At 33.9% G+C, this 11,386-nt stretch overlaps 2 protein-coding genes across 2 annotated transcripts; both read left to right on the forward strand.

Annotated features, from left to right (window-relative positions):
* The first annotated feature begins 5,243 nt into the window (after positions 1-5,243).
* On the forward strand, positions 5,244-5,889 carry LOC108567770 (odorant receptor 43a-like). The gene is made up of 4 exons (XM_017928422.1): positions 5,244-5,310; positions 5,364-5,465; positions 5,522-5,680; positions 5,738-5,889. The coding sequence occupies exons 1-4, from the start codon at positions 5,284-5,286 to the stop codon at positions 5,795-5,797; spliced, it is 348 nt and encodes a 115-aa protein (XP_017783911.1). The 5' UTR covers positions 5,244-5,283; the 3' UTR covers positions 5,798-5,889.
* A 2,642-nt stretch (positions 5,890-8,531) lies between these two features.
* Positions 8,532-10,476, forward strand: LOC108567769 (GATA zinc finger domain-containing protein 14-like). Its single transcript, XM_017928421.1, has one exon. It carries the CDS (start codon positions 8,773-8,775, stop codon positions 10,414-10,416), a length of 1,644 nt encoding a protein of 547 aa, XP_017783910.1. The 5' UTR covers positions 8,532-8,772; the 3' UTR covers positions 10,417-10,476.
* The last annotated feature ends 910 nt before the right edge of the window (positions 10,477-11,386 follow it).

Raw genomic sequence — 11,386 nt, forward strand, 5'->3', positions numbered from 1 at the left:
TTTATCGTCAAATTTCTATGAATGCGCGCAAATGTAGAATTTTAATAATCCGTAAATACAAGAAATTATTTATAATTATTAAACAATTAAAATGTTCACTATTTTCTTAAAGTTTACTATTTCATTTTCATGTTCAAAACTCTTGTTTAATGTGCAAATGTTTTCTCATTTTTCATTGAAATAATTAAAATATTTTACTATTATATATATATCTTTCTGATTATATAATATTTGCTAAAATTGATGTAGAATTACTTGACAAGTTCCAAGTATTATTCATATATGTTTATATAAGCTACTTGGCAAATGTTTAAATGTTTAAATTTAAATAGTTTGTAATTCTATATTAAATCTTTACAACATAAATGATTTTAATATATAGAAATAATTACAAATAATTATATTTTTTCAAAAAAATGCTTGTAAAATCATTTACGCTCATTTTAACATATTTGAATCGAAACGCAGCAATGAAGAGTGCTGCATATAAAAATGTGTCTAAAGTTTGAGATACGCAGGTGCAGCTTCGTGACGTTTCGCGTTTCCGAACGATTATTTAAACAATTGCCTAATTGTTATTGCTTCCTTATTGAGTGTGCGAAACAACGAACTATCATTGTCGTGGCCGAATACGAATTGTTTGAACGTGGCACAAACGAATCGCATTTCGCAAATATTTATTTACATTAAAATTTATATAATATTAAATACAACGCTGAAATAAAAATCGATTAAACAAGTATTGAATTTAATTTAATAATCTTCAAATATATTTATTATTTTTATAAAAATTTCCTAAAATTGATCAAATATTACTTGGCAAGTTACAAGTAATATTCATATATGTTTATATAAGTAATTGCACCAATCAATCAAATCAATAAAAACATTTATTTATTGAGACTACTTCTACAAGTACTTCTATAAGTTACTTGGCAAATATTGTTTAGTATATAATTATTTCAATATAAACATGGAATGAAATGCATTATTTACAAATACATTTTTCTATAATTGTTTGAATTTGTAATAATTAACGCTCGTTTCAAAATATTTAACGTTTGAGATACGCAGTTGCAGCTGATTCTTCGTGACGATTCGCGACTATTCGTATTTCCGAACGATTGTTTAAACAATCGCCTAATTTGTATTACTTTCTTATCTATCAATAATGCAGGTGTTCACACTGCACTCTTTTCGTGCCCAAATATGGATTTGTTTATACGTACGCACCTGCAGCTGTGATTTATCGAAACGCAGGTGTGTGGAAATTTTATCGTCAAATTTTAATAATCCGTAAATACAATAAATTATTTATAATTACTAAATACTAAAAATGTTTACTATTTTCTTAAAGTTTACTATTTCATTTTCCTTATAAAGTGTTATATTTGAATGTATTCTACATGATGTACAAGTGAAAGTAGTTTATTTCAACGTACAAGTACTTACATAAGTTACTTGGCAAATATCGCTTATCGATATTAAACAATTTGTATTACTTTCTTATCGAATGTGCGAAATAACGCACTATCATTTTCATGGCTCAATTGTTTAGATGTGGCGCAGCAGCATTTCGCAAATGTTTTATTACATTTCAAATTTATTAAATATTAAAAATAGCATAAAACGTTCAAAACGTTCTGCAAATGTTTTGTCACTTTTCATTGAAATAATTAAAATATTTTACTATTTTATTTTATATCTATCTTTCTGATTATATAATATTTGCTAAAATTTATGTAAAATTACTTGGAAAGTTACAAATAATATTCATATATGTTTATATAAGTAATTGCAACAATCAATCTAATCAACAAAAACATTTATATTTTGAGACTACTTCTACAATTACTTCTATAAGTTACTTGGCAAATATTGTTTAGTATATAATTATTTCAATTTAAACATAGAATGAAATGCATTATTTACATATACATTTTTTCCATAATTGTTTGAATTTGTAATAATTAACGCTCGTTTCAAAATATTCGAATAGAACCGCAGCATTTTTCATGCGAATATAAAAATGTGTTTAACGTTTGAGATACGTAGTTGCAGCTGATTCTTCGTAACGATTCGCGACTATTCGCATTTCCGAATGATTGTTTAAACAATGCAGGTGTTCACACTGCACTCTTTTTATGCCCAAATATGGATTTGTTTATACGTACGCTCTTGCAGCTGTGATTCATCGAAACGCAGGTGTGTGCGAAGTTTTATTGTTAAATTTCTATGAAACGCGCAAATATATAATTTTAATAATCTGTAAATACAAGAAATTATTTATAATTACTAAACAATTAAAATGTCCACAATTTTCTTAAAAATTTTCTATTTCATTTTCCTTATAAAGTGTTATATTTTAATGTGGGCGACTAATAGCCGAATTAACCATTCGTCCTACCCACGATTTCGTGGGCGCCGGTTCGAATCCTGGTCAAGCCAGGCCCTTTGTGAGCCTTCTCGTTCATAACAGAATCAAATCATCATAATGGTAACAATCCACCGGGAAAGATTATCCATTTAATGCGATCTTAAATTTACTCAATGAACAGATTGTGTATAAAATTATACGACATAAAAAAATTAACATGCATTTCATCAAATTACTTCTTTTTGTGGAAATTAGTCTAAAGTTAATTCCTTTCCTAAATCAGGATAATTTTCACTAAAAAAGTTAAACCTTTTAAAATCCATTTCAGCTATCAAATTATCGAATTTTTGGAACAATTGCGGATTTCGTTGTATCGAAGCATAGTTATTAAAGAACAAAACAATGTATAACTGAATTAACTATATTGTTTTTAAATAATAGTGTAAATTTTAGTAGCTAATAATGTAAGCATATTTTTGTGGAATCTGAAGTTGTGATCGTAAACCGCGTTGCGGTTGAAATAGAGCAGAGACCGTGTCCACTGTCAAACGCAGAATATCGGATAATTTATACATATATATATATATTGCATTAACATTTGTGATGATTTGTGATGATTTGTGATTCCGTTCCACCTCTGCTTACTATAATTTCAACGGGATTCAATATACTTCGAAGCTGTGTACACTTGAGAAGCAATTTAAGAATTGTCGTGGATGCGGATTCCAATTTTAGCTTGGATCGGATCCGATTTATAGAACTGCACTTTATCAAATCCCAACTAACCAGCTCCTCCTCCCACTGTTATTTGCACCAGTTCCGGGTGGTGTGTTTCTTACCGAAAGCTATTTGCAATATCCGAGTGTTAATGATTGTATTCCCTTTGTTCCGTCCAGAGGAGCGGACCGATTTCTATGCGTCATTTGAGACGTGAGACGATAAATTAGCTTCCTCGAAATCCTCCTGAATCCTTGGAGAACAATCCTCGTCCAGGAAGAAGAGAGAGATAGAAAGAGATACACAGAGAGAGAAAGAGAGAAACGATAATGCCCCATTTTCGATTTGATTATCCCCGGAGAACCTTTAAAACCTGCGCCTGGAGACGCCCACCAAAAAAACATGAATAATTGAACGTTTTTAAAAAGTTGAGAACAGCCGCGCGAAAATAATCATACCTATTACGAGAGCAATTACGATGCATGCAAATGAAATGGAATTTCAATTATTTAAATGCATTTACGTATATATAAATATATAAAATACGAGAGGGATCACATCGTGATAGCAGCACATTCTGACCATAAATTCCGAACATCCATTACATTAGTTCGCGCACTTTTTTTTTTGTTGCGTCGCTCCGAATCCGTTTTAATTGGTGCATTGGAATTGATCGGAATCATGGAGCAAAACTACTACGACTATTATTTGCGTTACATAAGTGTTGTAGGAATGGGCCGTGTCGAAGTCTTCTGGTCAAGAACAAGAAAATATTTATACTACATGAAAGGAATTTTTTGTTTGGCTTTGATTCTGTACTCGGCTATTTTCGGCTCCGTTGATGTAATACTCAAAGAGGAATTCGACGTGAACGAAATCTCCTCCAATCTGATAGACATAAGCAAGTATAATTCACGGTTTTGTAAACATTTTTTGTTGCAATTAACGCGTCTTTAATAGGTATTTCCATGAACTGCATTTTTCGATTAATTTATATGATGTACAATAATCACAAGGTTATGGATATCATTGATACACTGAACGCATTTAAAAAGTATACTCTGAATGGGAAAGAAGTTGTCTGGATGGAACCTGGGGCTAGGAATGCTAGAAGGGTTGTGATTTGTTGGCTTATCTTTGCCATAGGCTGCATATTGTTCTTAGATCTACTTACATTAATCGAGATTATATACAGCGGAGAGAAGTATTGCAAATATGTAACATCGTTATATTACTTTTTTTGTTTGTAGGAAACTGTTTACACCTATGTTTACTTTATATGATTACGAAGAATTCCCCTACTATGAATTAACTTTACTTTATGAAATTACAACTCAATTGCTTAATGCCTACACTTATATAAGTATGGATATCTTTTTCTTCATGACTGTAGTGTTAATCAACAATCAAGTCGACATATTAGGTAATTCGTATTATTATTATAACTGTTAACAATTGGATCTTGATAAAAGGTTAAGAAACGCTTAAATATACTAAATGTAAAATAAATACAGTCCGTTTGATACATATTTCCATATATGATTCACCCTGTATTTACGCTCTGGTAAGCAGTATACGTAATGCGCATCAACAAATAGCACGGTGAATCCATGATCAAAGCTGTCAGAACTGTAGAAATCGTACCCGAATGAGTAACTAATTGTATATTATTTTAAGTAAACTGTATATGATTTTTGTGATGTTAAATATTTATTATGTTTCACAGCCAGCGATTTAAGGAACCTCATGTATTTACCAAACGAACAAAATGCAATGGAAAACGTAAAGAATATAAATAGGTAATTGGTTCTCAAAAAAAAAATCAATTAAGAAAACAATTTTCGCTTCAGAGTTTTAAAGTGAACGTAATTTAAAATGAAATTGGCGAAAGCAATAATTATTTAGCAATAGAAACCTGAATGAAATTCAAATGAAATTCGGGTAATTTAACGATTCCAGCACACACTTCCTGACTTCCTAACTTTTGCGTTTCGCCAAATAAAGTTTCATGTACGGTTTTCAGTAACGAAACAGCGAGTGGCGGAACGTGGAGATGCGGTAAAAGTTTAGACACAACTTTGGCCGAATGTATAAGCCACCACCAACAGTTGCTGGTTCTTATTGGAAAACTGCAGGATCTGCTCTCGTTGCCTTCGTTCCTCCAATGCATCTTCTCGACAACTTACATCATGCTAGGATTATTCCTCATCGTTATTGTAAGGATTTTATAATCGTTTCGTTTATTTACTGCATCGACGACTTGTTTCAGTCTGATGAAAAATCGGATGCAATGAATGGAGCTACTTACTTGTACGGCGCATCCATCCAAATAACTTTTCTTTCTATCTTCGGTCAATTATTGACTAACAAAGTGTTTGGTTCAATTAAATTTCTTGTATCATCAAATTAATTACAAAAATGTTTTAGTTTGAGAGCCTGAGTGAGGCCGTTTACGAAATGCCCTGGTATTTGGAAAACAGGAAAAGTTTCTCGATGACCATCATCTTACTACAAATGAAGCTCCGGCAGCCAGTAAAAATCTCCGCCGGTAAATTCTTCGACTTATCGCATGCGACGTACGCGACAGTAAGTTATCGAACTTTCCGAACTTTTACGAAACCTTAATCCTTTCGCCTTTCACAGATCGTCCACTCTTCTTTTACCTATTTCACCGTCCTCAGAGAAGTCACAGGCAACAATTAAATACGCAGCGATATGAAACTGCACTTTGGGCACTTTCATTAAGTTCGCAACTTGAAAATGAATAACCATTAATTACTTTCAGTTTCCTGGGAATAGCTTGGACAAATCTTATTAAGCTTTCGTAATCGCTGTTACCAAGTTTTTAATGGCTTTCACGCCAACTGCGTTCAGCAAAACATCTGCAAATAAATCGCAGACATTAGCGTCTTATTTCCAATTAAAATTGTGGAAGCATCTATAATTTGTATTGACATTATTTTTGCAAAATGTTTTGTAATTATTAATGCAAAAATGACTAATTTAATCTTTAATCTATTCGAAATAGCATTAGAAAGTTACAATTAAAGCTTTTCACAATTAACAGAACAGAAAGCATAGACACAAATTGATTAAATTAACTAATTTGTAATTAGTCGAAGCAAATATTATGTAAGACAAGTTAACGTTAATTAAAACTATTCAAATATTTGTATTAATACAACTAAAAATCTCTATTAATCTAATATTTAAATTAATATATTTCTTCGTAGACAAACATTTGGGAATTACAAAATAAAAAACTTATTTTATTTTAAATGGTTGAAATTATGTTAACATGCGTCGATGACCGCTGCTGTTTACTACGGCATGTCTTGCGTTTAAAGAGTTGTATATTTTTCCAAACTATTCTTGATGAGCTAATTTCAAATTGTTTTCACATTTCAGTAAAATAAACGAACGTCCGAGTGCTTCGACCTTCGCTGCGACAAAATCAAATCGTTGCACTTGAAATGTACTTACGCATTAATGAATAATACTGAATTTCGAACTCATAACATTTAATGGAAAGATTTTATTTTCTTTTACTATTGTAGGTTTTTATGTTATTTTCTCTTGAAAAAAAAATGTTGAAATTGCTTTCTGACCCTCATAAGTGTATTACATAGACTGGACAATAGACCAATCAGTAGATCCAAGAATACTTCTAACTTCATTCCTATCAACCTATTAAATTAAATTTCCATATGCAAATCAGATAATACCTCGCATAGTGTAGGTATTACTATAGTTCGCTTTGAATATTTCAAAACAAACTAAATATTAATTGCTCAAAATAATTATGAATTCTAATTAGTACACAACATTATTATTAATACAGGTATCAACGAATCGGGGTAAATTGTATATGTAAATTGTAATATTAGAATTTATATCCCTTGTAATAATTACCCCCTTATTTTGGGGTAATAATTAAAAAAAAAAGTTCCTCAACCCATGTTCCAATGTATTATTATTGAAAGCAATTATTTTATGAATATAAAACTCAATTTCTCGTTATAAACTGACATTCATATCAGATATTATCTGCATTTTGGGAATTCGTATAAAAGGCACAAAAAAAAAACCAATTATAGGAATGCAATTCATTTGGAAGCGCACAACATCCAATAATGTAAACAACCAAATTCCATTGCCAGTAAACGAGTTTTAGTGGTCACAAATTCAAAACAGGTACGGTGTTCGAGAGGCAAATGGAAAGTTATAATAACAATTGTTTGAATGATCAAATTTATAATATTATAATTCTGTATATAAAATTATAAATTTGCTTTACAGATAATTATGAATTCAGATAATAATAAAATCTGAATATACATTGATTTCTTACACTTTGAATTCTATTCCGTAATCTTTTTTAATCTTCTTTCTTCGTAATTACACTAGAGGCAAAGTTCAATTGCATCATCAAATTGTTTTTCAACAAATATCTAAATATAATCATTAATGTATACAAAAAATAATAATAATATTATTATTGTTTAAAGATAATTTACTGATTTTTGTATAATTATGTATAAGTTTTTAAAAAACTTTGCTATTTTTTGAAATAATTGAATCTAATCCATTCTTTTCTATGTTTTCTAAAGATATTTCTGTGTTTTATAGCCATAATCCATATCGGCGTGGTTGTGGTTTCAGGGTGGAGCAATTTTTAATACGAACAAAGGCGAGGGCGCCGGAAAAAGGGAAAAGTGTTTGTATGAGCGCATGGGATCTCATCTAAGAAATGAGTAATGTCTCCACCATTAATCATCTCCTTTTGCACGATCCAACCCCCGCATCTAACACACACACGCGTTCATACACATGTTTGTGCACAAACAAAATGCGGTACGTTTGTTGACCCAACCCGTAACAGCAAAAAAAAACGGCCCCAAGAGATCAATCCAATTTTGGTAACAGAATGAATCCTCAAGACAAAAAAAGATTAGTCGGATTAGCGCGCCGCAAATTTCTTAACACGTTAATGAAGTTCCTAAATTGGTGTAATTGAAATTTCCAATTAGTGGCAAATTAATTTAAGCCTCCGGTGAGAAGTGATCCGAGCACCAGATATTTGGGTTGCATATTTCCATTGCTCTTGGTATAATTACCAGTAAATATGAAGAGAGTGAATATGGTGGGAGAGAACACTCGCATGTTGACTTCTAGGTCAAGCATTGGCGAATAATGCGAATCGATAATTAAAATACGATTTCTAATAAATATTTGTATTTGGAACGTCGGGACGGAAACCAATTTCCAAGAACGCGTTATCTGTTTGTTTACTTGGATGATACTGTTCTCGGAATTCTTCTCGCTTCTGCGTGTTAAAGGAATATAGCCTCATTAACAGAAGCAGTGAATCAGTGGATTTAAGTGGGGGGATAGCTGGAAAGTAGAAAAATTATTATACGTTTTTGAGGCAACAGTCCCAAGGTTTCTGAGCGGCAGTCATGCGGTTGATGGCGACGGCGTTGCAAATATTGTAAATACTGTTGGAAACGCGCTACAAAAATTGGATTAAAATCGTTGATGACGTCTCCATTCCGAGATTTCGCGTGACGCACAGGCGTATAACTTATTTGCATCGGATCGCTCTTCATTGCAACTTGTGTAGCCCGCGAGGGCAGCCGTGATAACTTTATAGTTAACCTTTGATAAGTGAACAAACAATGAAGTGCTTTAAATATTTTATATTTTTAGCGCTGGTTCTCTTGGAAATTGAAGCCAGGAGAATCGGCGGAGGTGGTTCGAGGAGAACGGGAAGCAGCAGCAGCAGCAGTAGAACTCACAGTAGTTCCTCGTGGGGTAATTCCAGGCCTAGACCTCAACCTAATGTAGACCACGTGAGGTTGTCGTACGGGAGTAGCAGACCTTCAGCTCCGAAACCCAAACCTGTCGAACCTGCGAAACCAACGCAACATAATACTCAAACACACAACAACAATAAGCCCAGTGCACCACCACCTATTGGATTTGATAATGTTAACAAGCAAAGTGCTACAAATGTGAATACTGCGCCCAAACCGAGCGCTCCAGGTGCTCCCGTAGGCTTCGATAATGTCAACAAGCAGACGGTCACTAATCAACAATCGGGAAAACCCATTGGATTCGATAATGCCAATAAGCAAACCGTTACGAATCAGCAAAATTCTCATCAACCGAGCGCTCCGATTGGCTTCGACAACGTCAATAAACAGACAGCAACGAACCAGCAGAACGCGCCGAAACCCATTGGCTTCGATAATGTGAACAAAGCTGCAGCTGGTTCACCACCAGGTCAACCACCAATTAACCAACAACATGTTTCAACCAACCAGAATGGACCACCACCGCCATACAACCCGAACTATAACCAACATCCGCCACCGTACAGCCCTCACCCTCAAAATCCTCCTCCGTACAGCGCTCACCCCCAAAATCCTCCTCCCTACAGCCCACACGCTCCTAATTACAATCAAAATCCAGGATACCATCCCAACCAGCCGCATTACAATAATCCCAATTACCCGCAGCAAGGATATCACCCGCATCAACAAAACAATTTTGGATCGTATCAACCTAACCATTATGGTGGATCCTATCAACCGCCAGGTACAAACATCCATTATGGTCCTGTAACATACGTCAATGGATATCAAACTCCGTCCTACAGCTACGTACACGACAGATCCGACAATACTCTTCTAAGTTTATACGTGGGATATAAAATCGGTCAACTGTTCAGCCACTCGCATTCATCCGCTTTCTCCAGCCACACATATTACGTTCATCATTACCATGACGATAACAAACCACAGAGTGTACCGGCAAAGGTCAACGTCGAAGCATCAACAATAGTAACTTGCGATCAAAACGTAGGGCTCCTCTGCATACCCAACACTTCTCCAGTATGCATGTCGAACGGAACGATCATGTGCATAACCGGCACTTCGGCTACGATCCCATGCAAGGATAACGCTAATGTGAACTGCGTCGAAAGTAAAATTGATTGCACGAACTCCACAACTCCTGGATGTGGAAACGCAACCGATAAAACAGCCGCTCTGAGCGTACCATGCGTCTCCAGCGTGACCATCGTCGGTGATTTCAAAATGAATGCCAACTCTACAGAAACCACCCCGACGATAGCCAATACCACCGTATCCGAAACAAGTAACGGCACCCACACGACGATATTTTGCGTCACTGTACTTGCTGTACCTAAAGATGTAAACACTACAGCCCTGCCCGCTCCAAGTCCGCTGGCTAGTCCGGAAATCAAGGAGCAAGCATCAACGTTTTTCGGAAATTTGCTCGATCATTTATTCACTTGAAAGCAATCTAGTATATAAAATGTTGTCATAAATATATTTTAAATAAAGTTTTTAACCGCTGTTCTTGTTATTTCATTTCAACCAGCTGAATTTCCCTCATTTAAACAATTGTAGTCAATTAATTTTAATTGGAAAGATTTTATCTATGAAACTCGTTGCGGTGTTCCGCTTGCAAACATGTTTTTTTTTATATTTATGACGAGTCTCGTTGGATATAAATTTCGTAACGTATAAAACGTAAAATGTATGCAATATATTCTGGGAAATCCAATGTATTGAATTGTACAATTGATAAATAATGACTATAAGATAGGTTTTTTCCATTTGTCTACAATTCTCCAGATATGTTTTATTTGTTATGTAATTGATTAATATAAACAATATAGTTTCGGTAATTGAAAAAAAAGAAAACTTTTTAATTATTTGGGAAGTGCAGACAATCTTTTCAACTGGACAAACAGCAAACAATTTTATTGTACTACAAAAACTATATAAATATAGGAAAACAACACAAACAAATCATCTTATTTTTATACACATAATAAAGGTCAAGGCAGATCAAAACTTAACTGATTAATGAACGTATAACAAAGTAAACAGAAACTGTAGAAATATAATAACGTTCACGCTACGCTCTTGAAAACAAAATAGTTATAGTAATTTTATTTTGGAGGAAACAGTGATTGAGAATGTGACGGAACGAATACAATCTCGAATAGAGATTTCTTTGTATCCGTTCAACTTTCGCTTTAGCTTTTGTTGTGCGTTTTTGCGAGCTTCTTTGATCCGGAATAGTCGTCTGGTTGGAAGGCGCCGGTGGGATTGATCCTGCTGGCTAGACTCTCCTCCACCTTACCGTGTATCCGCGGATCAGAACCTTCGCGGCGGAACATACACGGAAATCTCGTCAATGAACTATTCAAATACACATAACACGAGTCATCATGTGAAAGTCAAAAAACTGGTTCAT

Source organism: Nicrophorus vespilloides, unplaced genomic scaffold, assembly GCF_001412225.1.
Source record: "Nicrophorus vespilloides isolate i.1.1-1 unplaced genomic scaffold, Nicve_v1.0, whole genome shotgun sequence".
Classification (NCBI taxonomy): Eukaryota; Metazoa; Arthropoda; class Insecta; order Coleoptera; family Silphidae; genus Nicrophorus; species Nicrophorus vespilloides.

Coding starts and splice junctions, on each gene's coding strand:
- LOC108567769 (XM_017928421.1), top strand. CDS start 8,773: ATGAAGTGCTTTAAATATTTTATATTTTTAGCGCTGGTTCTCTTGGAA.
- LOC108567770 (XM_017928422.1), top strand. CDS start 5,284: ATGCTAGGATTATTCCTCATCGTTATT. Junction 5,311..5,363: donor GATTATTCCTCATCGTTATT/GTAAGGATTTTA, acceptor GACTTGTTTCAG/TCTGATGAAAAATCGGATGC. Junction 5,466..5,521: donor GTCAATTATTGACTAACAAA/GTGTTTGGTTCA, acceptor AAAATGTTTTAG/TTTGAGAGCCTGAGTGAGGC.